The 24363-nt window shown below is 33.2% G+C and overlaps 1 protein-coding gene across 6 annotated transcripts in view; it reads right to left on the bottom strand.

The window, feature by feature from the left end:
* Window positions 1-20313, bottom strand: part of LOC118199718 (bifunctional FAD diphosphatase/FAD synthase-like) — a 54459-nt gene extending 34146 nt beyond the window's left edge. Inside the window, exons 1-2 of one of the 6 annotated variants that reach the window (XM_035371634.2) lie at window positions 20203-20313; window positions 6751-7831 (exon numbers count right to left, since the gene is read on the bottom strand). In XM_035371634.2, the coding sequence (XP_035227525.1) occupies window positions 6751-7814 (1064 nt within the window). In that variant the 5' untranslated portion in view covers window positions 7815-7831; window positions 20203-20313. Of the gene's footprint in view, window positions 1-6750; window positions 7832-10403; window positions 10519-19417 lie in introns of those variants that run through there. The other 5 variants (XM_035371635.2, XM_085825342.1, XM_085825332.1 and 2 more) reach the window with 5 other exon arrangements.
* Window positions 20314-24363: the final 4050 nt, after the last annotated feature.

The following is a 24363-nucleotide window of genomic DNA, read 5'->3' as shown; positions in this document are numbered from 1 at the left end:
AAGTGAATAACTCAAAATTCAGTAATTTTGTTAGTCATTATATTAAGGACATATTATAAAATAATTATATTTATGCACATAATAATTCACTCATAAAGTAAGAAAAATTATCAGTTTTTGGCAGAAATATTAACATAGCCTATTATCAAATATGCATCATAATTAATACTGAATATTCATAAATGTCTTGAAATTTTAGGACAATATCAAGAGGAGAAATGAAGTCAAAAAATGTTTAAAAAATAACGTATTGATAATAAAATATACTTTGACACTATTTACTGTGTTCTAAACTACATCATCAGAATAATTTTCTAATTATTTTCTCTTGAAAACTCATGAACCATTTCATATTCATCGGCAGATCGCTTTTATACTAATTAAATGTATCATACATTTTCTTAATGCACCATGATTAAATAACACATACTTTTTTTTTTTCAACTGCAATTTATCTTTAGATCATAAAAGATTAGTTGTGAAATAAAGTGTCAAAAATGTCCAGGCATCTTTAAAAGGATGTTTTTGCAATATGTCACTAATAGTTTCTTCTCCAAGCTAATCAAACTATTAAACAGAACATTCTAGCCATGATAAACATTGCTGATATCAAATTTAAAATACAATACAATATAAAGTGGTTCACATTTGTTTTTTGTACATTTGAATTTTTTAGTTTTATTTTCAAATATTAGTTACTAAATATTAGCAAAACCACATTATTTTTCTTTCACATAACCTACTGGTTTTGAAAAAAGTTATTTGAAGTGTTTTAGTTAAAACAAAATTTATTCAAAAAGTTCTCAAAATTAACTCGCATAACTATTTATGCACTCTGAATAAATGGCTCATATTGAATAAAAACATAAAAATAATGGGATATTCAATACTTTATTGGATATCGTTCAATTAAAATTACACTATTCATGATCCAATTTTTTTTTTTTTTTTTTCTGTGTGTGTGTGTGTGTGTGTGTGTAAGTGTGTAAGAATGTTGTAAGGTTCCTCCATAGGAATTGCTTCTAGAACTTTCAAAGAAATATGTTTCCATCCACATTCTTTCTCCATCTCACTCCATAAATATTCCATAGGATTTAAAGAATATCAAGAAATTTTGTTGTTCTAATAAAACTTGAATGTATTTTGCATTTGAAGATTTCACACAAATGCTTTTAGGTTTCCATTAAGAATATGTATATATTTATCACAATCCATATTATTTTCAAGAAACATTAATTTTCTTATTCCAAAGGCAGTAAGATATCCCCCAAAACATTACGCCTCCACTCCCTTGCTTAACAGTAGGCAACAGGTTTTTCAAATTCAATTCTTAATCCAGATTTTGCCACCTATTAATCCATCTGTAGGCCCCAATTATATACTAAATTTCAACATTTTTGCAAATATAGCATCATTCCAATATGATGACACTTTACTTATCATGGGTTTTGAGAATGCCAGGTGTATTTTCCTAGTTTTCTTGTTGACAAACAATGTCCTGCTTGTTGATTGTTCATTGTATCCATGTGTCTTAAATTATTCTTCTAAAAACCTCAGGGATAACTTTTATTACAAACTGCTCTTCTAAATCTGGAAAGTTTAATGTTTACAGTGCTAATTTTTGTGAGTGAGTCGAGGACTGCAGGTGTGTAGTTCGCAGAGCGGATCTCTCATAGTTTTTACTATGTATCTGACCCAGTAACCGTAGGTGGTCAGTGATTGAATTTTTGCTTAAGTATTTACCTTTGGGTAAATTAAGATGTCTTTTTTGGAGAAACAACGGTTCGGATGTGGAAGTTAGCAAACTAGAGTCTGAAGTCTTGTTCCAGTCAAACAAGACCTTCCCGCTGAGGAAAGAGAATTTTCTATTAGAATTTCTATTTCTAGTTAAAGAAAAATAAAAGCAAGAAGGCAAAAGTAATGGCTGTGAAAGGTGAAGAACCCTCTAGTAGTCAGTCTATGGATAACCTGCCGAATGCAAAAGGGATGGATCTACTGACGCAAATGGCCAGAATGCGTGGAGCCTCTTCTTGGGAAGAATTTTGCAGAATGCCAACCACTGAGGAGTTAATGAATGGATGGAATGGCAAGAAGATTTCAACATGAGAAACTTCTGAGAAGACTGATAACCATGCGGAAAATAAAGGAGAGACAGAAATGAAATGGCAATCACTCAAAAAAACAGTGAAGGTGCAGAAAAATGTGGAAAAGATTGAAGTTTCACAAAGTAACCATTTCCAGGCATTACATCAAATCAGCACAGAGAAGGAGGAAGGAGGAGCGCCAGCAGCTGACACACCCCCGCAGATTGTGCTCCCTAGCGACACTCCTGATTGGTTGGAAATCAACAAACTTTTCGAGCAAAACTGTGATGCCGGATATGAATCAAGCACTAAGATGCGAACAATTCATGTGTATGTTAAAAGCGAAGGTGATTTTAAGAAAATGATGAAAATCTTAACTGATAAAGGAACTGCTTTTCATACGTTTCAACTGCTAAGCGAGAGGAACATCAGAGTGATCATTAAGGACCTCCCTGCCTCTATTAAGGAGGAGGCTATCCAGAATGACCTGATAAGAAGAAAGTTACCGGTCGTCTAAGTGAAACAGTTTCTGAGCAGAAAGAAGGACGGAAAGTTAAGCTCCCGATTTTCTTTATCGAGCCGAAGCGTAACATTGATGAAGAGCAGATCCATCGGCTGAATAATATGTTCAGCTTCGATATTCGTGTGGAAAAATACAAGCCAAGGAAACAGCCTGCACAGTGTTTCCGCTGCCATGCCTTTGGTCACACTTAGCACATGTGTAACAACCCAGAATGCTGTGTAAAATGCGGTGGAGCTCATCGGAGCAATACATGCTCCAAAAAACCTGAAGAGAAGTTGTGCTGTATGTACTGTGGAAAGGACCATGTGAGCAGTTTTCGTAGATGTGAGGCTTACAAGAGGAAATTTCAGAAGGCACCACAAAAAATTCAGCGACAATCTGCACCGAAGGTGACATCGGAGAACTTTCCGCAACATCCCAATGTGACAATCGTCCTGCTCAGGTAACCAACAAAACCTCCTACAGCGAGAAAGTCAAAAATAACAGAAGCTCTGTGCCCAGTATTTTTAAAGGACTTTTATCATGCTTTTCAAACCCAAACATCAAGGAACTTGGCAAGATCTTACTCGAGATACTTAGCTTTCTGCAGAACGTGAATATCGCGGAGAAACTCCAAGCAGTTCTACAAACAGTTCAGACTTTAATGGAATCCACTAATAGAGAGTAACTTTATTTATCTGCAACCAGCTCTTGATCACCAGCTTTCTCCGTATTAGTGTTTTTCATCTTTAAATTCTACAACTTAATCGTTAGGTAATTTTCCCAGTTTATCCAAATTTTTATCAACTGAATTCTATGTAAAAATAGGCTACTTTTTAACAACATTCGAAACTGCTAAAATGTTCTACAAGGGGCAGGGCCTCTGCCCCAGGTAACCTGGTGTACCGAAGCACCGTTCTACTGGAAGTGCTAATTTTTAGGTGGTGTTTGACTTCCATAGAATAAATACGCGATTCCTTGGTGTCGGCCTTCAAATGTGCATCCAGTGCATTTTCAACAATTCCACACAATTTGTATCATTTTCTTATATCAAAAGTAAACACTTTACATCAAAGACATTTTTGATATTTTGAATACTTTTATTACCTATTAAAAAGAGATGAATTAAATTTCTCACAGAATTGGACATTAATTTGCAATGTCTTGCTATGTTCATTTCTGATATAAAACTATTAATATATTTTGCTAAACAAATAAAAATTTCCAAATGCAGACATAATTCTTGTGATTTATTTTCATTTAAATGAAAAAAATTATAACAAAAAACATTATAGTCAAAAGTCGTTAATTCGGACACCCGTAATTCGGAATGATCTATAATCCGGACCTCAAAGCTAAAAACTTCCTGCGCATGTGCCGCGTTGACACATGCGCATAGGCGTTCACGCCTGCGCGCAAGACCTTTACAACTGTGCATATGCATGTGCGCAAGCGCAGAATACGTTTTCGCATGCACGTTTTATGTATAACGGACGGTATAAGCTAAAATTATCTAATTATCTATTTCAGTTAATGTTGATGATTGCATTGTTCTTTAATCTTTGAGTTGGGTCCGGCTTATTATTTTTTGCAGACTGTAAGAGCAATTTTATAAAAGTAAACTTGAACTTTCGATTATGTCAAATAGAATTTCCGATGCTGGAGTTCCCAAAGGATATACAAAACGAAAGTATGTTTCGATGTCCATCAAACAAAAAGTGGAATTGCTGCAAAAAATGGATAAAGACACGAAGAAGGTGACAGAGAGGTTAGTGAAAACGAAAAAATGTCGATTGGCAAGTTAGTAGGTATTCTCGGCACAGCAATTACGGGACTTGAACAGCGGAACTTTGTAAATGAACAAGAAATTATGTCTGTTTATAGAATTAAAGAGAAAGTATTATCACATGAAACGAAGCAACTTAAACAACTTACATTGAAAGAAATGTTTAATAAAGTAAACAAATAAATATTAAGCTTTTTTTTGTAAATTTTGACACCCTTTAAATCATAATTGTTCTTTATTTCATAAATCACGGTTTCATATTTTTAATTTTAGAATTTCTGCATGCCATCTTACGAGATTTAAATTGATGATCTATAATCCGGAATCGCCGAAGGTTGCTACTTTGGTAGACGGTTGCACGGATTTTTGGCGATTTACTTTGCCGCAATTGTAGGCGCAGTTTTTATAATCATCAGTCATCTTGAAAAACGCCATTTTTACGTTATTTTCCATATAGTAAAGTATTTGAAACTTTAAAAAAATAAATATCGTTAAAAATAATGGATTCATTTTTTTTTTTTTTTTGTTAAAAACGTTGTTTTTTAAGATGGCAAGCAAATGTAAATAAATACATTTACTACGAATATAAAATACTAAAGAAAGGTTAAATTATTACTTTCATATAGCACAGAAATAGAATAAAAATACCACTATAAAAACATTGTGGCAATGTTTAATTGGATTAAAATATTACGTAAATTGAATATCGAATTAAAAACCATCATACCAACGTTTAAAAGAATTAAAATATTACATAAATTAAATACTTTAAAATAAGTAAATAAGAACGCTTCGTAAACTAGAGCTAAAATGACAGCAATTAGTTTATTTTCGGTAAAAAATGAAGGAATGTCTAATAATTTTCTTACCATTACAGCGGTTATTTCTTCCAACATGACCACAATATCATAAACGGTTATTTCTTCCGACATGACCACAATCTCAGAATTGGCTCTTTTAACGATCTTCATCTGTGAGATACATTTTCGCACTTCATTGAAGAAGCAATTAGCGAAGATTCCTTTAAAAATTTTAAATAAATTTCCTCTGACCCTTGTAAGAATCTTTGTTTAGGAAAGCCAGGCTGGCGAAAATAAGGTCTCAAAGGACAATTTTTTGATTCCGAAACCAAAAACTCTTGGTACTTATCAAAAACAACATTAATCTTTGAAGGAGACATTTTTGAAGGAATTCGAATATATGAATTAAATTTTAAAATGGCGCGGTAATGCACAAATTTTCAGCAACCTATCAGGGAGCTGATTACAGCTCATTAATGCACAAATATTCTATAACCAATCAGAGAGCTGATTACATCACGCCTAGAATTAAAATTATTTAAATAATCATACATAATAAAATCATTTTAAAAAAGAAATGCAAAATTAAATTGTATTTTAATATTTAACAACCATAAATAATGTTTAAAACATTAGATTAAATTTATAGATATTAAAACCAATTACTTTTAAAGTCACAGCCGACTTATAGAGTTGGCTGTGTTTTAAAGTAAGGTGACATCACTGATTACATCATCCACAGCATAAAATTTCATAAAATATCATAAACAATAAAATTTTTATTTCAAATAAAAATGCAAAATTAAATTAATTTTTAATATTTAGAAGCTATAAATAATATTTAAAACACGGAATTTATGCATAATAACATGCATTATTTTTTAAATAAAATGACAAAGTATCGGTTACCATAAATAATTTATCCAGCAATGGGTTTACCATAAGTCGCATTACTCGCCAAAAAAATCGCCAAAAAATCACCAAAATCCGTGCAACCATCTACCAAAGTAGCATTCGCCGAAGTCCCGACGAGTCCGGATTAACGACTTTTGACTGTATATCAACACATCTCAATATAAATTTGGAGTGTTCGAATTATTATGTGAGGAACCGAGCAATACCTTCTGAACAAATTATTTTATTATGTGAAATATTTTGATGATATTTACTGTACAACAAGAAAAAATTTAAAATAGGAAAAAAAAGATCATATATCAGGGAAAAAAAACTGAAATCTATGTTTTAACATTTAATACAAGATCTATCCAAATAAATTTCAAAAGTACAAGTGTCCAAAAACAAATATAAACTACTATATAGAATTTTTATAAAATATAATTATCAAAAAAAATACTTTTAATATCTACATAATTTTACATCATTACCCATCATTTAAAATTAACCATCCTAGATTCTAAATGCCCTAGAAAATGAACAACAAACTTCTAGAAACACTTCTAGCTTGAAGTTTCTTAAATATCATTCATTTATGATAGTCTAATATGAATTTACAAACGAAAAATAGCTAATAAAAATGAACAAAAAAAGAGAGAGAGAGAGAGTAAGAACATGTTTTACCTTTGGACACAAAGTTGAATGAATTCTTCAATTTCTGGAAAAGATTGTTTGCTTTGGACATACAGAACTCTTAATCTTACTGATTTTGTAGGAAATGTTTTAGCAAGAAAAAGGTGTGTTAGATGTAAAAGTGCAGTGCAATCTTTACCACCATTAAAACTCAAACAGATTCCCTCAACTTTATATAAATTTACACATTCTTGTAGAACAGCATTGCTTGCTTCAATGGCTTTTATAAAATCTATGTCAGGTTCCTTATCACATATATTTAAAAATTTCTGCAATGCTTCATCTGAATTTGGGGAATACTGTCCCACAACTGTATTATGTGGAAGATGACTTCTTAAGAATGCTTCTGCTTCAGCAACAGCTTCTTTGGAATCAGCTTCTAAAGTTAATTTCACCTGATAGTATTCATTGCCAATTTCTGGATATGATCCAAACTTAACTCTATTCTCATATTCCTTAACAGCAGCATTTAAGATATCAGTAATAGAAAATTCATCTAAAGTTACAAATAAATTTTGAGTAAAGAAATTAGTAGCTGTAGTACAAAATATTGGTTTTAAATGAATAAATGCATATTCTAGATAGGATGGTATACCTGGAAAAATAAAGACATTTTTTACAGATACAATAGGTAGAAAAGCTTGGTTCATTTCATTACTAGTATGATGAATTTCTGAAGATTCAGGAACATGAGACATTTTAAAAGCAGCCCTGCTATCTAAACCAATTCTACGACATAGCTTTTTAAGTATTTTTTGTAAATCTTTATTGAGTACAAGTTTTTCTTTGAATGCTTTAGCTACACCCTCGTATGTAACATCATCATGAGTGGGCCCAATACCCCCAGATGTTAAAACAAAAGAATATTTCTTAGAATGCAATAATACTTCTTCAGCTATAACATCAATTTCATCAGGAATAACAGAAATACAAGGTACTTTGACACCACACTTATACAGTTCTCGACAAAGAAAGTGGGAATTAGTATCCTTTGTCTGACCTTTCAGAATTTCATCTCCAATAATTATGATAGATGCAGTTGGTCTTGATGCCATTTTACATATGAGGGACCCTAAAAAAGATTTACATACTTATAATGTCTTTTACACCATAATAAATAAAAATAATTTAAAAAAAAATATTTTTAAAAACCTAGCTTAAAATTAAAGAATAAATTTCATGTTTATTCTTCAAAACTAACATTTTGTTTCCTTCTTTTCATAAAGCTAATGTTTGACAGAATAAACTTAGATTTTAATACATGTTTAATACATGTTTGACAGAAAAAACTTAGATTTTAGAAATAGAAAATGAAGTTATATTTTAAGTAACAAATTTTCATTTAATATACTACTTCAAATTTTTTTTAAAATGTTCTAAACCAAAAAAAAAGTGCATACATAGTCAGTCAGTCTTAATTAATTTTATTTGCATACCTGTAAAATACAAATACATATTACATGACAATCAATGCATTTAATGTTAATGCTCTGTAGTCCCCACACATATTAAAATAACTATGTTCAAGGTCGGATTTAGACTTGCTACTAAAATATTTTCCTGCCTTTGCCATAGCAAAGTCACTGATGACATCATCAAATGATAAACTGTGTAGTTGCCCTTTCTCTTCAAATGAGACTGAAGGAACATAATTTATCTTGAGTCAATGTTGTTCTAAATTCATTTATCCTCTTCAGCTGAGAAAAAGATCTTTCATCCCGAACAATTTGCAACTATCATACTAAGAAACAATCTCTAAATTGCTTCTACATTAGTGAATTGTGGTTGGACACGATCATTAAATATTACCATATACAGATCCTGATGTGTCAGATTATCATGTTCTGCTGAACCATAGGCTTGACTATATGTCTAACATATTGATGAAAATGCTTAACTTCTCCTACAAGATTCATGTCCACATCATGTAGGACAAATAATGCTGCAGTATATTTAAGTACACTCATGTCCATAAATTAAGGATAATGCAAAATCAGGCAAAGGAAGAGTTAGAAGCAAAACAAATTTGACTTATTTGTAAAGCTTATTTATTAAACAAAAGGAAAAGAGCAAAAAAAGATGTTATATGTTTGATATTATTAAAAAAAATAGTGATTTTTTCTCCCTGCAGCAAATTACAAAAATATATATATATATATATATTTACAAAAAACCAATATTACATGGCTGGTATGATTGTTAATGCATTGTATGTCTCCCAGACGATGCAATACAGTCCGTACAATGCCTAGGCATGCTGAGTATCAAATTATCGATCTGATCTTGGGGATATTACACCACTCAAAAAGCAATGCTCTCCGAAGTTCCGGTACACATGTAGGAGGAGGTTGACGGGCTGCAACTCGTCGGCCAAGCATGTCCCACACGTGCTCTACTAGATTCAAGTCCGGTGAGAATGCTGGGCAGTCCATACGGGTGATATCCTCCGATTGAAGGCATTTGCTTACGATGTTTGCACGGTGAGGACCGGCGTTGTCATCCATAAACACAAATTGTGCGCCCATGGCGCCCCGAAACAAACATACATGTTGTTCCAGAATGACGTCCCAGTAGATTTGGCTTGTCATGGTTCCAATTTGAACATGCAGGTCAGATCTGGAACCCAGAATAATTCCACCCCAAACGAGCACTCCTGCACCACCGTAACGGTGTCATTCAATGACGTTTTCTTGGTGGTAGCGGGTACCTGGAGCTCGCCATATGAAAGTCCAGCGAGAATCAGACTGCAAGCTAAACCTGGCCTCGTCGGAAAGCATCACACAAGCCCACTGTTGCGGTGTCCACAATGCATGCTCTCTACTCCAGGCTAACCGCAGGCGACAGTGAGTTGCAGTAAGTGGAACGCATCTGACAGGTCTACGAGCATACAGACCAATCTGCCCTAAGCATCTGTACATGGTCTGCCTTGAAATTGTCGTACCAGTGGCTGAAGAGAGATGACGAGACACGTCTGAGGCTGTGCTCCGCCTGTTTCTTTTGGCAGTAACTGCAAAATACCGGTCCTCTATAGGCATTGTAACTCTGGGGCGACCTGTGGTGTAACGTCTACTCACATTACCATCATCTTGGAATCGTTGCCAAAGCCTGGAGATGACACTCTGGGCTATTCCAAGTTTGTCTGATACTTCCAGTTGGGTACACCCACATTCCAGACAGCCGATAATTCTACCACGTAAAAAATCATCCAAATGCGTCCTTTGTGTCATAACTATTCGGTTATTGCACTGAAATGCTTAATAAGCGCCTACGAACAATTTTACTTCTTTGCCTGTATTCCTTATATATCACTCTCTTACACTCTCGTCACTGTGACGTACCATCGGTGTCATCTGGTTACTTCCTCAAATTTGCATATGATTCTTGAAGATGTGTGTAGTGATTTTAAAGGTGATATATTTATTTTAGAGTTTGATTTCCGCGCGACTCCGAAATATCCTTAATTTATGGACATGAGTGTATATATCACAATTGCTCAGACAGGTAATTTTTTGGGGGGCCCCAAGAAAATGGGAGCCTTAAGCTATAGCTTGTGTAGTTTATATGTAAATCTTGCACTGACTATGTTGCATATTGTCTAGACTGTGCAAAGGAGGTTTCATGATACAGCCTCCCATGCTTCTTACCTAATGACGTAGGATGAGATCTCTGAAGAAGGCAATGGATATATTTTTCCACATGGTTCCACTCTTCAGCTAAGGGTTTCATTTTGAAAAACCTAAATTTTCCAAAACCACCATGAGAAAGTAGTATTTTCTACCTCCTAGCAACCTATATACATAGATAAATGAGCTAATGTTTCAATCCAAAGATTCAATAGTGAGTTTTCAGTGAATAAGTATGAATTAGAGTCCTCACAATATGTTTTTATCATTTTTTAACTGATGTTTCTACAAGCATCTGTATATGTGTATGACAATTGTTTCGCCCACGATAACTCTCAAATTGAAACTTCAGAAATTTCCATTTTCAGTATTTAAGCTTTCTATAGTCATATGAAGAACTGATTATATTTTGAATAAAATTGGGCAACTGGATTATTTTACAGAAAACTCGTAGTAGTTTTTAATGAAAAACTACATGAAAATAACTAAAACTTTCTAATTTTAGTAATTAAAACTTTTATATGATAAATTATTATATGATAAAAGCATATTAGATTTGGCTTAAATTAATAAACCAGAAATGATACTTTACTTGAAGCTTGTAACAGACTTTTGTGAAAAAATATATAATGAGATAATCTAGAATTTCTCAGATTTAGTATTTAAAATATATATGTGATCCGGGCAACCAAGGGAAGACATCCACAACCACAACTACAGCCACATCACAGCATTATCGTGATATAACTACCTTGAATTCAGCTGTAAAGGAAATTATGATATAGTTGCCACTCAGCCTCACAGCAAAAATTTTAACAAATCAACAAACAATCATAAGAAATGGCATCCCATACCAAAACACCAGATGAAGGTTCTATTTTACATTTAGTGAGATGTGTATCTTAAAGCTAATTATTTACCCCCTGTATCAAGACAGAAGCAGGATTCATTGCTGAAAGTTGCATGTGTCTATTAAACTTGACGATTGCATCTGACATGGCACCAGCAAACCCAACTTGGAAAGCATCTAAAAATCTGGTATATCAATGAAAGCATCTAAATATACAGTGTTACAAACTGGAAAAGTATTCTGGAGAAAAATTATATGCAAAATATATGTATATAAATGTAATTTTTTTTTACAATGTGGTTTTTTCATAATGCTTTTGTTATTTCCATGTATTTTTTTCGCTTGCCAGCTTTTTTGAGTTGCACTATCATTTTTTCATAGCAGCCACTATTATATAAAAATACCATTTTTAAAAAACAGTTTAAAAAATTTATAAACATGATCTTTTCACAAAACTACTTATTTATGTAATTTCAATTATTTCATTTTACATTTATTAGAAGAAAACAAACTATATACAATGAGTGAAAAAGAAAATAGGTACTAACTTGAATTAATTTCATTGTTTAACACTTTTGCAGCCTTTTATGATGGACAAAATGAAAAAAAAAAAAAAAAAAAAAGGAAAGAAAGAAAATTCCTCAAACAACCAAAGAAAGATTTTTATTGCACAGCAATGAAATGTTTAGCAAAAACAGAAAAGATGTAAATTGTTCAATAATCTTTTCTCCCTTCCCCTAAAAAAATATAAATGGATTTTGAAACAATTGCAATGCTAGGATGATCCAGCAGAAAAACTTCGATTTCAAAAGAGTTTGAAACAGTTTGGCAATATGATAAGCTAGTAAAAAATAAAACAAAGAATTTATACTTTGATGAAAGATTAACATAAAAAAAAATTAACGGGATTGGGAAAAAAACAGGAAAAGTCTAAAAAATTGTCAAAACATTGAAAAAAATCATAGCTAACATTAAAAATGCATGGGAAAAAAATAAAGACTTTTACGAATACCTAGTGAAAGTGATACGTTTAAAAGAATTTTCTCAAACACCAACTAAAGAACGACTGCTCTATTTCTAACAAAAGATTTTCTCAAATTTCTGCAGTAACAATCCCAAAAGAGTTAATGAAGAATACACTGTTAGTGCACATTTACAGTTTATAAGAAATTTCTGCATTCAAAGAAATACAAAGCTTATATTCCACATAATAAAACAGAGTTGCCTGTCACAAACATAAATGCAGAAACATTCTGAGTACACAAAAGAATGCACAGAAAAACATCATAAGACTTTTGGAATTCTGCTATTTTCAGAAGTCAAAAGTTTATTGTTTGAATCTGATAATCACCTTTTTCACTTAGGAATAAATAATTATTAATTTTGCGAACATAAATGTGTCTGTAAACATTGTGAGGCAGTATTACAATATAAGATGCAAGTGAAATTAGAAATTGTGTGTTCATTGGTAGAACAATGGTAAAAAAAAAAACTGCCTTTAAATATTAAATTTAGCAGAAAAAAGGCACATTCAGGCATACCAAACGCAGCATTAAAAGTGGGATAAATTAATCATCACTAAACAATGCTACAAGCTGCAAGAGACAAAAAACCATTTTATAATGATCTACTAACAGAAAAAGCACATAAACACATAAAATCTTATCTAACATTGTAGTCTTTTTTTTTTTTTTTTTTTTTTTTTTTTTTTTTATATATATATCATGAAGGTTTGATGGAAACTATTTATTTCACAACTGGCACCTAGCATCTTTTTCCTATAACTATATTTCAGATACCTGAAGACATGCTGCTTGCTCACACTAGCAATTTTCAGCTCAGAGGTCAGTGGAATGTCTATTAACCTGTATCTCACTGGCACTAGTTCCTTCCATTCGTGAGAAAAGCCACTCATATATACTAGTATGCAATTCCCCCTTAAAAAGCCTATTTTTGAGAAATTAATGAATACTCTTACATCTAACTAGGCAGCAAAATCAACAGGAAAATCCTGGGCTAACATAGAGTTTTGTCAAAAACCCCATAAAGACGCTGTGGCAAACAGGCCACGATTGCAAGGCACATCATCTTAATAAAATTGGCATCCTTCCATCTAGCATATGCCAAATTTGTAATTCGGCTTCATAAATGCAGAGCATCTTCTTATATGCTTAGAACTAGATAAAGAGTCTGAGAAACATGGTGAGATAAGCAAAAAGAGAAAATTCTGCTGACGCAGAAGCAAACTATACTACAATACCAGAACTTTCCTGAACTCCTTGTAAAGACTACATTTACAGATTTTTATCTTTTTACTTTTGTTCCCATATTCAATTGTTCTGGTACTTTGTTCTTGTGTGATACTTGAGCTGTTTTATATTTTTTGATTGATCTTTCCAATAAAGCCATATATAACAACAACAACAATATACTATTCCAAACATGAAAATCACACACAATGCAAATTTTCAACATTCTGGGAATTATGAATGCAAGTATTTGTAAAATTCAAGGATTCTTCACTGAATTTCTATTCCATCTATAACGGACTAGCACATTCTCATCACCAACTGAGAAAGTATTTTTATAAGAAGGCTATATCAAGAATCTTTTTAAGCACCTGAAGTTGATGGATACGTCACTATTCAGCGGAATTGCAAATTTTATAAAAAAATACTATATTTTTTATTATTTTTACCAGGGCTGTGGAGTCGGAATCAAAATCAGGCAGATTTTGGGATAAAAGTAGTCGGAGCTGAAGTCGCTAAAAACAGGTAGACTTCGACTCCAGTTTTTGTTGAAAAGTTTGAATTTGAAATGAAATTAAAATAAATTGAAAAAAGTTAATGACAAGCTGAGTTATTATTTTTATTTATGGACTATATACATTAATAAATAATTATTTCCTATTTTATTGACATATTAATAAATATAAAAGAGGAGGAATGCGATATTTGCCATTAGTGATTAAACTGATTCATTTAGTTACAAATCTCACTGGTAAACTAAGGTATGCAGCAATAGCAGCAAGAACTCCCAAAATTGATGCCATTCTTAGGAAGTGCACAGGAAAAGGAGCAATTATGGATCAAGCAACGCAATACGGAAGTACATATTTGATGATAAAGAGGGTTTTTTTTTAGAATTAAGAACTTTTTTAGGAGATGTAGATAACCCTAATGTTTCACTAACAGAAAGACTGTGGAATGATCTTGTAGAACTGGAAACTCTTCTTTCTACACCGTATATAGCCAAAAAAAAGCTACAATCTGAAGAACTGACAGGAGGCGAGAATGGAAGAATGCGATGTTTGTTCTTTCTGAAATGGAGGGCTTATCGCAGAAGGAATCATTTCTTCAATGAAGAAATGAGAAACTAGTTTGCTAGACAATAGATCTTGCTGGGTTCAATATATGTAAATCAGAAACATTGAATTTTCTTAGATGATGAACAAATTAAAACTACAAAGAAAGCCATCTATGAACTTTCATTAAGAATGAAATTATTTTCAGAACAACAATTGGAGAATTCGAATCAGGACAGTCAAACTGCAGACATTGAGTCTCTATCATCCTCCTCCAAAGATGAATTAGATTTTGAGAAATATTTTGGATAATATTAAAAAGGCTAAGGCAAGGCGAATGAAAATAAAGAACCAAAAGCCTTTAGATATAAAAATGAAAAAATACAAACAAGATTTCTGCATGGCCCTTGAAGAAATAGAGAAATATGATTGCGCTTGCAAGACACCTCTTTTAGAACTTATAAAACTTATAAAAATATATCCTGAAAAGTTAAAAGAAGTAGCCCTAACAGTAATAGCTCTTCCTCCTACTTAAGTTAGTGTGGAAAGACTCTTCTCAGCTCTGAAGTTTATCAAATCGGATTTATGGCCCTCCAACAAAGAAGATCTTGCCAAAGCTATACTGTTTCTTAAAATAACTAATGCTAGGTTTCCATTTCATAATAAATGGTAATTAATATAAATAATATGCTATCAATTTTTTTTCTGTACCATCTATTACTTCTTTTATATTAAAAAAATAAGCTGTAACCCATGTGTATATGTTTACATATATTTATATATATATGACATAATAAAAGCACAGGAAAAGGCGGAGCACTGTTGATGCGTAGTTATCCTATCCTATATTGAAGAGGAAGTATTCTGATTGCACTAATGTGTTGACTTTGTAAATAAAACTTGTCAGTCGAGGCGATTTTAATTCCAATTTTATTTCCAATTGACATTATGTGGCCACAGATCACTTAGCACCCTAATCGTGCTTTTCCACAGAAGATTTACATTTTTTATATTGTTGAGATAGAAAGCAAGCCAGAGGAATTACATCTTAGCACAGTACAGAGCAAAGCTGAAGTGCGTAGTTATACAAGATGGAAACACACAAAGAGAAAAAGTTTTGGTTTACGATGGTCATTTTAGTTCCCAATTATTACGTTATCAGAGCTGCACAGGCCATAGAATGATCTAGAAATGACGCAACCCAGAGAAGGTATTGCAATTTTTAAAACAGAGAGGAAAAATTAAAGTTTTTTCGTTAGTTTAAATTTTAATTTTGATTCACATATTTTTTTATCTTACATATATACGAGGAAGTCGGAGTCTTTAAAATTCCGGGAGTCAGAGTCAGTCATTTTCCCTACCGATGGCTCACAAAAAAATGAGTCAAAGGCATGCAGTCAGTGGTCGTAAGTTTCGTTTAACAGAATGACCCCCCTCCAAAAAAAAAAAAAAAAAAAAAAAACCTGAAAATCTGTAAAGGAAGTTATTCTATGCAGTCTAAAAATAATGCTCCACTCTCCACAAAACCTCAACTAAGTTTCAAAGTTCCCACTCCATTTATTTGGTTAAGTGTCCAATTTCTTCTCTCTCACTTCCCTAATTACGCTACATACACATAGAAAGTTTTCAAGAAGATTTATCTGAAAAACATTTTATCTCCATTTTCTTTTTTCTAAGGGTGCCCCTTGGATTATCACTAAGTTGTTTCATTTATTGCCAAATTGTTGTTTCAATTATGGTAACTTGAGTAGTTGAATGTTATGGAAACCCTATTATGACAAAATTGGTTGCTTGATTGCAGTGAATTTGAATGATGGGAAGAGATTTGTAGATGCTTGTTTGTGTTGGATGTTGGTTAGGGAGTACATTGTTATTTTGTGGTTTACATGGTAAAAATGGCTGAATGTGGTAAGATAAATTTAAAGTTTCTGTACGATTTGGAACGACAGGGAAGACAGTATTAATTGACTGGTGTGTAAATGAAGGTTTGCTTATTAGTCATTATTAACCCTTTGAGTACTGAATTATTTGAAGATTTTTATGCTCATGGGATGGATTTAATTTGTTACTATATGGATTAATATGTAAAAGTAATACAGTCAAATGTCATTAATTCAGACACCCATAATCCGGAATGATCTATAATCCGGAACTCAAAGCTACAAATTTCTGTGCATGCGTCGCGTTGACGCATAAAACCTTTATGGCTGCGAATATGTGTGTGCGCATGCGCGTTTAATGTATAACAGACTGTATAAGCTAAGCTAAAATTATCTAATTCAGTTAATGTTGCAGATTGTGTTGTTCCTTAATCTTCGAATTGGATCCGGCTTATTATTTTTTGCAGACTGTTAGAGCAATTTTATAAAAGTAAGCTTGAACTTTCAATTATGTCAAATAGAATTTCCGATACATATTTACTAATATGTAAAGGATCTACAAAGCGAAAGTATGTTTCAAAGTCTATTAAATAAAAAGTGGAATTGCTGCAAAAAATGGATAGAGGCATAATCCTTTGTTTATCTAACCATTCCGAAATCTGTTTATCAATTTCACGCTGCTCTGGGGGGGGGGGAAACGCCGCGGCCCGCAATGAATTGAAAGTTGATCTGTCAGCACTATCCTTATCTTCAGGGAAGATGTTTTTATTTTATTTGGCTTTTAATTCCATACTAAATGTAGTATTTCATCTCGATGTACTCCGTCTTTGATATGATTTAAATCAAATTCCTCCTCATTATAATTTGCTTCCGATAGTGAAGAAAGTGACACAGAGGTTATTTAAAACGAAAAAAATTTCGATTGACGAATTAGTCGGTATTCTCGACACAGCAATTAAAGGACTTGAACAGCGGAACTTTGTAACTGAAGAAGAAATTATGTCTGTTTATAGAATTATAGATAAAATATTATCACATAAGACGAAGACACTTAAACAACTTACATTGAAAGAAATGTTTAATAAAGTAAACAAATAAATATTAAGCTTTTTTTTTTTTTTTTTTTTTTTTGTAAATTTTGATACTCTTTAGATCATAATTGTTCTTCATTTCATAAAGTACGGTTTCATATTTTTAATTTTATAATTTCTGCATGCCATCTTACCAGATTTAAACTGATGATCTATAATCCGGAAAAATCGATAATCCGGAATCGCCGCAGTCCCGACGAGTCCGGATTACTGACTTTTGACTGTACACTATATTTAGAATATACTTATATTGGCGATATAAATATATTTTTAAAACAGCATTTTAGTTGCAACACGTTGCACAGCATTTTAGTTAGGCACGCAGTTTAATTAGGCCTAGAGGAGTAAACAAGTAAAATTTTGTAAAGATAGCACTTATTGTTTTAATGAAAAACGATAAGTTCAAAACAATAAATGAAAAACGATAACTGATTGAATAGAGGGTACAATTCTGTTTTGAGGGCCGTAAAAAAATTGCAGTGAAAATGTATGAGCAAAAGCGGCAAATCTAGCAAACGCGCCCATTTAAAACAGTGCGCCAAATCTAGCGTACGCGCTGATTTCAGATTGCGTAAGTTTATATCATTTTATATTTCTTAAGACGCCATTGAAATACTAGTTTAATTTTTAAATCCTTTTTTGATATCCTATGGATTTAACAATTTGGGAATTGCCCATTACGAAAAGTCAGCAATAGAATTTTGTGTAAAATGCAGAATCTCCCTCTACTTGATGCATTTTTAAGAATTGCACATATTCGGTATCCATGTGCACATCGACCTATTTTCACTTAAAAAGTAAAAGAAATTTGACAAAAATCCAATTGTTTTTATTCTTGTAAGAAGCGGCAAATAAATAAGTGAGCGATTCTGCATTTTACCGAGAATATTTTCAAAGAATATTATCAAAGTTGTAGCAATTTTTATATAAATTATAATAATGATCTGAAATAGTTATTTACTCTTATGCTTATATTCAGTCATGTTTAGCCTTTTTTATATAAATTATAAAAAGTATTATATGAAATTAACCTTTCATCTAAATTAAAACAATCTTAGATAGTTATTTACTATTATACTTCCTTTCTTGCATTAAGGTTGCTGGAATTATTTTTGGCAGCATTGGCATCAACAATAGTTTGGCGATTTTTTACGGCTCTCAAAACCAAATAGTACCGAATAGAGCTTCGAAAAGTGTGCTGAAACGAGCATTGCTGGGAAGCACGTAAAGGAGTAAGAGATTTTGCCTACGATTAAAAAACAATAGATTCTGAATACCATAGGAGATTTAGCATTACCCAGGGTGTGCCACGGGTTGATCTGCTACTCTACACCCGCCCTAAAAAGCTCATTTTTGGTTAAATGATGATTACATGCTTATAAATGGGAAAAAAAGTAACTTAGGCATATGATATTTACATTATTTGTGTTTCATATTTACACTTTAGTCTATTTTTTCATCATGATACTTTTCAAGGAAAGTGACACCACCTTTGAAAAAGCACAACCCAATATTGCATGTTTTGCACATATGCTGGCATCCGTATCAAATTCACTATCTGAAAGCAATTTGTGTACATTTTCAGTGCTTTAGCCCTCTCCGATCCATTTGGAAAATAATTAAAAATAAAAATTAATAAATAAAATAATATTATATCTACAATTTGAAATTGTAAACTATAAAATAAAAATATAAATGTCTACAACTCAAACCTATTAAATGCAGTGCTATGAAAACTTCTTTGAACCAATGTGAAAAAGAGAACTGCTCTAGTGAAAAACTGATAAACAAAACTGTTAAACTGACCTTCAGAAAATCACTCCAACAATTTCTTAGTTGATAACTAAACCTCCCCTCAAAAAGGGGGGGAGAAGAGAAAAACAGGAAATGAAACACAGATATGAACTCACCTTTCTATGTTAATGAGCTGACCGATGAGCTTCAGAGAAACAAAGATACAGCAGCCTCTCAGTGACCTAGACTCGCAGTGAGTCCAGTCTGGGAATACCTCGGTTCGCCGTTCGATTTTAGACAAGATTTCAAAATAAAAATTTTAAACTAGAATAGGGAGATTAGCATACAGCCAAAAAAAATAACATAAAAATTTCCTTTCCAACAATTCCTTTTATACCCTAATTTACCTAGATTTCTTTAAAAAATGAGGTCTTAAAAAAACTAAACATGGCTAAAATATGTGGACTGGTTTGTGTTGAGCTGCCATCTACTATAAATAAAGAAGGTTCAGAGTAACCTATAGTAATCTTCAAATCTTTTTTCATTCAATTTTTCTGTGCGTACAGAATGAACGTGCCGCAGAGGGTTAACTAATTGGTAATATAAAGAAGAAAAGGTGCCACAACAAGTAATTAACATTAATAATACAGCTAAACCTACTTTTTTTAGAAAATGCATTAAAATGAGATATATTTCGTGGCTGTTAAAAAAAAAATAATTCACAGGACATAAAAATAAAATTATTAGTATGGTATACATTGATGAAACTCTTTCAGTCTGAAATTTTTTAATTGTAACGCAATCGGTATAACAAATAACTACTAAAATACTGGCTGCCAATCTTTAAATATTTCTTAATTTTTAATGCCAGGTACTGACAATAAAATACTGATTAGCTCTGAGAATTAATACCGCATATTTTAAAAGATTACTAAAAAATTCATAACTTGCATTTACATACTAGTTTTCAATACATGGGGGAAGACTTTTCTTAGTGTAAATTTACTTTAAATCTCTAATATGAGCACACACACATGAAACTTCCTCCAACGTAAACAAATACAGACAGACGGACCAAGTAGACAGATGTCTTTTGCATCCGCTAAGTCTTTCTGCACCGTTGGGCAAACAGTTAAGCTTAGGTGGAAAAGAAAGATAATTTTATATTTGACCATAAATATTTGATTTTAGATGCGGATGGAATTGTATACAGAGAAACTAGTTCCTGTTCTATTTCGAAGAATCCAATTCGTATCAAGAGATTTCGGGTAAAAATGAAAAGTAAGATTACGAGTTATCACACACACAGATCGTATTTTATTCTCGAGTGTCAAGACAACACCTTCTTAAACAGAAGAAGGTGTTGGGTCCGCACTAGCGGCGGCGAAAAAAGGGGGCTGGCAAGTTCAGTATCGTTATAAGATGTAGCCGCGGGTGGTCAACCGCGAGTCAGTTTAGCGTGAATGAGTCAATTAAGGTTGTGATTCTTATGTGGGAAGGATGTCACTTGGGTAACGATGTTTTTCTCTGGGATGCGGGGAGTGTCTGAGAGTGCTAACAAGTCTATTACTGTGGGTTTGTACTGAATAAAAGAAGTGGACCGCTAATCGTTTAATATACTCTTGAAAAAGTTCGATTCGAAGGTCTCTGTGAATATAGATGTTTGGAATATACCAAGGAGCATTGTTAATTTCTCGTAAAATTTTATTTTGTAGAATTTGTAATTGTTTAATATTGGTTTTAATTGCATCTCCCCAGATCGGTGCTGCATAAAGGAGGGCTGGGTGCAGTATGGAGCGATATAAAATTAATTTGTTTGTAGTAGATAAGTTGCTTTTTCTACCAAGAAGAGGTTGCATAGTAGCTGTGGTGATTTTAAATTTTTGTACTACGGACCGGAAATGGGTTCTGAAGGTAAGTTTTTGGTCAAGGGTGACTCCAAGATATTTGGTTTCATTAATCCAGTCTATTTCTTCGTCAAATATTTCAGGGGGTGGAGGATAGTATTTATGTTTCTTTTACGGGAAAATATTGCCTTAGTTTTATCAGTGTTAATTTTAATCCTCCGAAGGGTAAGCCATTTTTTCAGTTTTATGAGATAGCTTTGGAGTTGGTTTCTTACGGCGATAACAGTGCAGGCTTTAGTAAGTATGGCGGTGTCATCGGCAAAGAGTGCAAGATGAACAGAAGGGTCTTTAGGGATGTCTTGTGTATAAATATTAAAAGGTACGGCGAAAGTGCCGACCCCTGTGGGACACCAGCATTGATTACTCTGGTGGTAGAGTAAGCAGTACCGATTTTGATTCTGAACGTTCTGTTGCTGAGAAAAAAGGCCATTAAGCGAATAAAATAATCTGGAAAATTGAGAGTGATTAGTTTGTAAATAAGTCCTCGATGCCATACCCTGTCAAAAGCTTTCGCGATATCGAGGAATATAGCACCGGTCGGAAGCTTGCAGTTCTAGCTTTCAGTGATAATGTTGATAACTCTAAGAAGTTGGTGGCAAGTACTATGATGATTACGAAAACCGAATTGTTCTTCTGGGAGAAAATTCATGGAAGGATGAATTTTTTCCCAGAATTCACTCCTTCAGTGATAATGTTGAAAACTCTAAGAAGTTGGTGGCAAGTGCTATGATGATTACGAAAACCGAATTGTTCTTCTGGGAGAAAATTCATGGAAGGGTGAATTTTTTTGATGTGGAAAACTAGGATTTTCTCAGTAACTTTAGAGAGATGGCTAAGTAAACTGATAGGGCGATAGTTCTGTGGGAGAGTTAGATTTTGTTGCGGTTTAGCAAAAACAATTATTATAGCTTGCTTCCATGAGTTAGGAAAATGAGCGAATTTGATAATGTTGTTGATAATCTTAGTTAGGCAGGTAAGATGCTTTGGTCGAGATGCCATCGTGCCCCAGGGTTTTCTTCGTTTGTAAGGCGCTGGTGGTGTTGGCAACGGTCGTTGGGATAGTCAGGAAAGTGAAGTTGTACGGAGCAGGGGTATTAAGAAAGTTATTGACCACCTGGTTGACCCGTTCAATATGGTTATTGTCGTACGGAGTGGAATCAAGAGTGAATGTATCTTCTATATAGTCCGCAAAAGATTTAGCTTTATCTTCTTCTGTATATGAAATTCCACTAGGTCCATGGAAGGACCTAGTGGACCTAAGTCCATGGATTCCATAGGTGGAATAGGTTTATAAGGTTTCTTGAATTTGCGGGAAATGTCAAATAGGGAATTGTCCTCTATAGCTAGGTTATTTAGGAAATTGGTCCATTTTTGGTTTTTGAAGTTCTTGATTCTTCTGTTGATTTCTTTTTGCATAGAGTTTAGTTCGTGTTTAAGTTGTGGATCCCTGGTATTTTGCCATCTTTTGCGGATCCGGTTTTTATGTTTAATACTATTTCTTATATCGGCAGGCAGGGGGGGGAAAGGCTTGTTCACATAAAAAGTATTGGTGGCTTCCTTTAAAGCAGAATTGATGCTGTCGGTAAATTTTGAGACTTCGTGTTCTAAATCTTCTTTGTTGTTGATGCATGGGTTACCTTAAATGGAGTTATTCAGAATTTCAGAGTATTTGATCCACTTTGTAACTCCTATACTTCTGTCAAGTGAGGGGAGTTATTTATTAATGGGGATTTTAAATACAATTGGGTTGTGGTCGGAAGACAGGGCTGAAATTACACAGATATTGCATCTGTTAGTAATGTTATTTGAGATGAAGAAGTCAATTGTGGTGGCGCTATTGTACCCGTAATGGGTGGGCTCGTCTGGAGCATGAATGTTATAATTATTTGATTGAATGAGTTTAAATATGTCATTTCCTTTTTTGTTAGCAGGTTCTCAGTTCCAGCAGGGGTGTTTGGCGTTGAAGTCCCCTCCGACAATGGTAGAAGTATTAGAATTAAGGAGGTGAATCAATTCTTGTGCCCTGGGATTATTATTTGGTGGGATGTATATATTCGAAATTTTGAATTTCTTATGTTCTATTACAATTTCTATTGTGTTACTTTCGAAAGTGGTGCTGGGATTAAGAATTTGAGAGTGTTTTATGCTCCTTTTAACAAATGTGATGATGCCACCTCCTCTTCCTGTCTCACGATCCGTACGGTAGGTGTTATAATTAGCATAAAGTACTTTGAGTGCTGGTTTAAGGTGAGTCTCTAGTATGAGTATTACCTCAAGTTCAATTTCAATAATGAGGTTGGATAATTCATCTTTTTTATGGTAAACACCGTTTGCGTTCCAAGAGAAGATTTTTATGTTGCACCTATTCTTGAATTTATTAGAATTAAAGATGATTTCCTATTTTTTCTATGGACGATTATTACACAGATTCGTACAAAAAGCTCCTCTGGTTTGGACGGTATACATGCGGGCATTGTGAAGACGTTGTTTGAGTTTTATCCTAGCTTTTTCCGGCATTTATACAATAAATGTTTGTTACATGGTCTCTTTCCTGAGGTTTGGAAAATTGCAAAACTAATTCTCATACCTTAAAGCAATGATATAATAAGGACAATATGTCTGTTAAAGGTGCTGGACAAATTGATTGCAAATCGGTTACAATATTATATAAAAAAACGAAAAAATTTATGTCTCCTAATCAATAGGGTTTTTGTTTTTTGTTCCGGGCGGAGCACAGATGATGTATTATATTATGTTATTAATTTTATAAGAGATAATAAAAAGATAGATCATATGGTGGCCGTCTCTTTTGATGTTACTGGAGCATTCGACTCTATTCGTTGGCCGTCACTTCTTGTCAAGTTACTTGAATTGAAAATAATAAGAAAGCTTTTGACAGGGTATGGCATCGAGGACTTATTTACAAACTAATCACTCTCAATTTTCCAGATCATTTTATCCGCTTAATAGCCTCTTTTCTCAGCAACAGAACATTCAGAATCAAAATCGGTACTGCTTACTCTACCACCAGAGTAATCAATGCTGGTGTCCCACAGGGGTCGGGACTTTCGCCGTACCTTTTTAATATTTATACACAAGATATCCCTAAAGACCCTTCTGTTCATCTTGCACTTTTTGCCGATGACACCGCCATACTTACTAAAGCCTGCACTGTTATCGCCGTAAGAAACCAACTCCAAAGCTATCTCATAAAA

The sequence above is a fragment of the Stegodyphus dumicola genome, chromosome 1, assembly GCF_044657685.1.
Source record: "Stegodyphus dumicola isolate Sdum_Otavi_A_Nest chromosome 1, ASM4465768v1".
NCBI lineage: Eukaryota > Metazoa > Arthropoda > Arachnida > Araneae > Eresidae > Stegodyphus > Stegodyphus dumicola.
The sequence above is the reverse complement of the archived record's forward strand: the minus strand, read 5'-3'. Positions and strand labels throughout refer to the sequence as shown.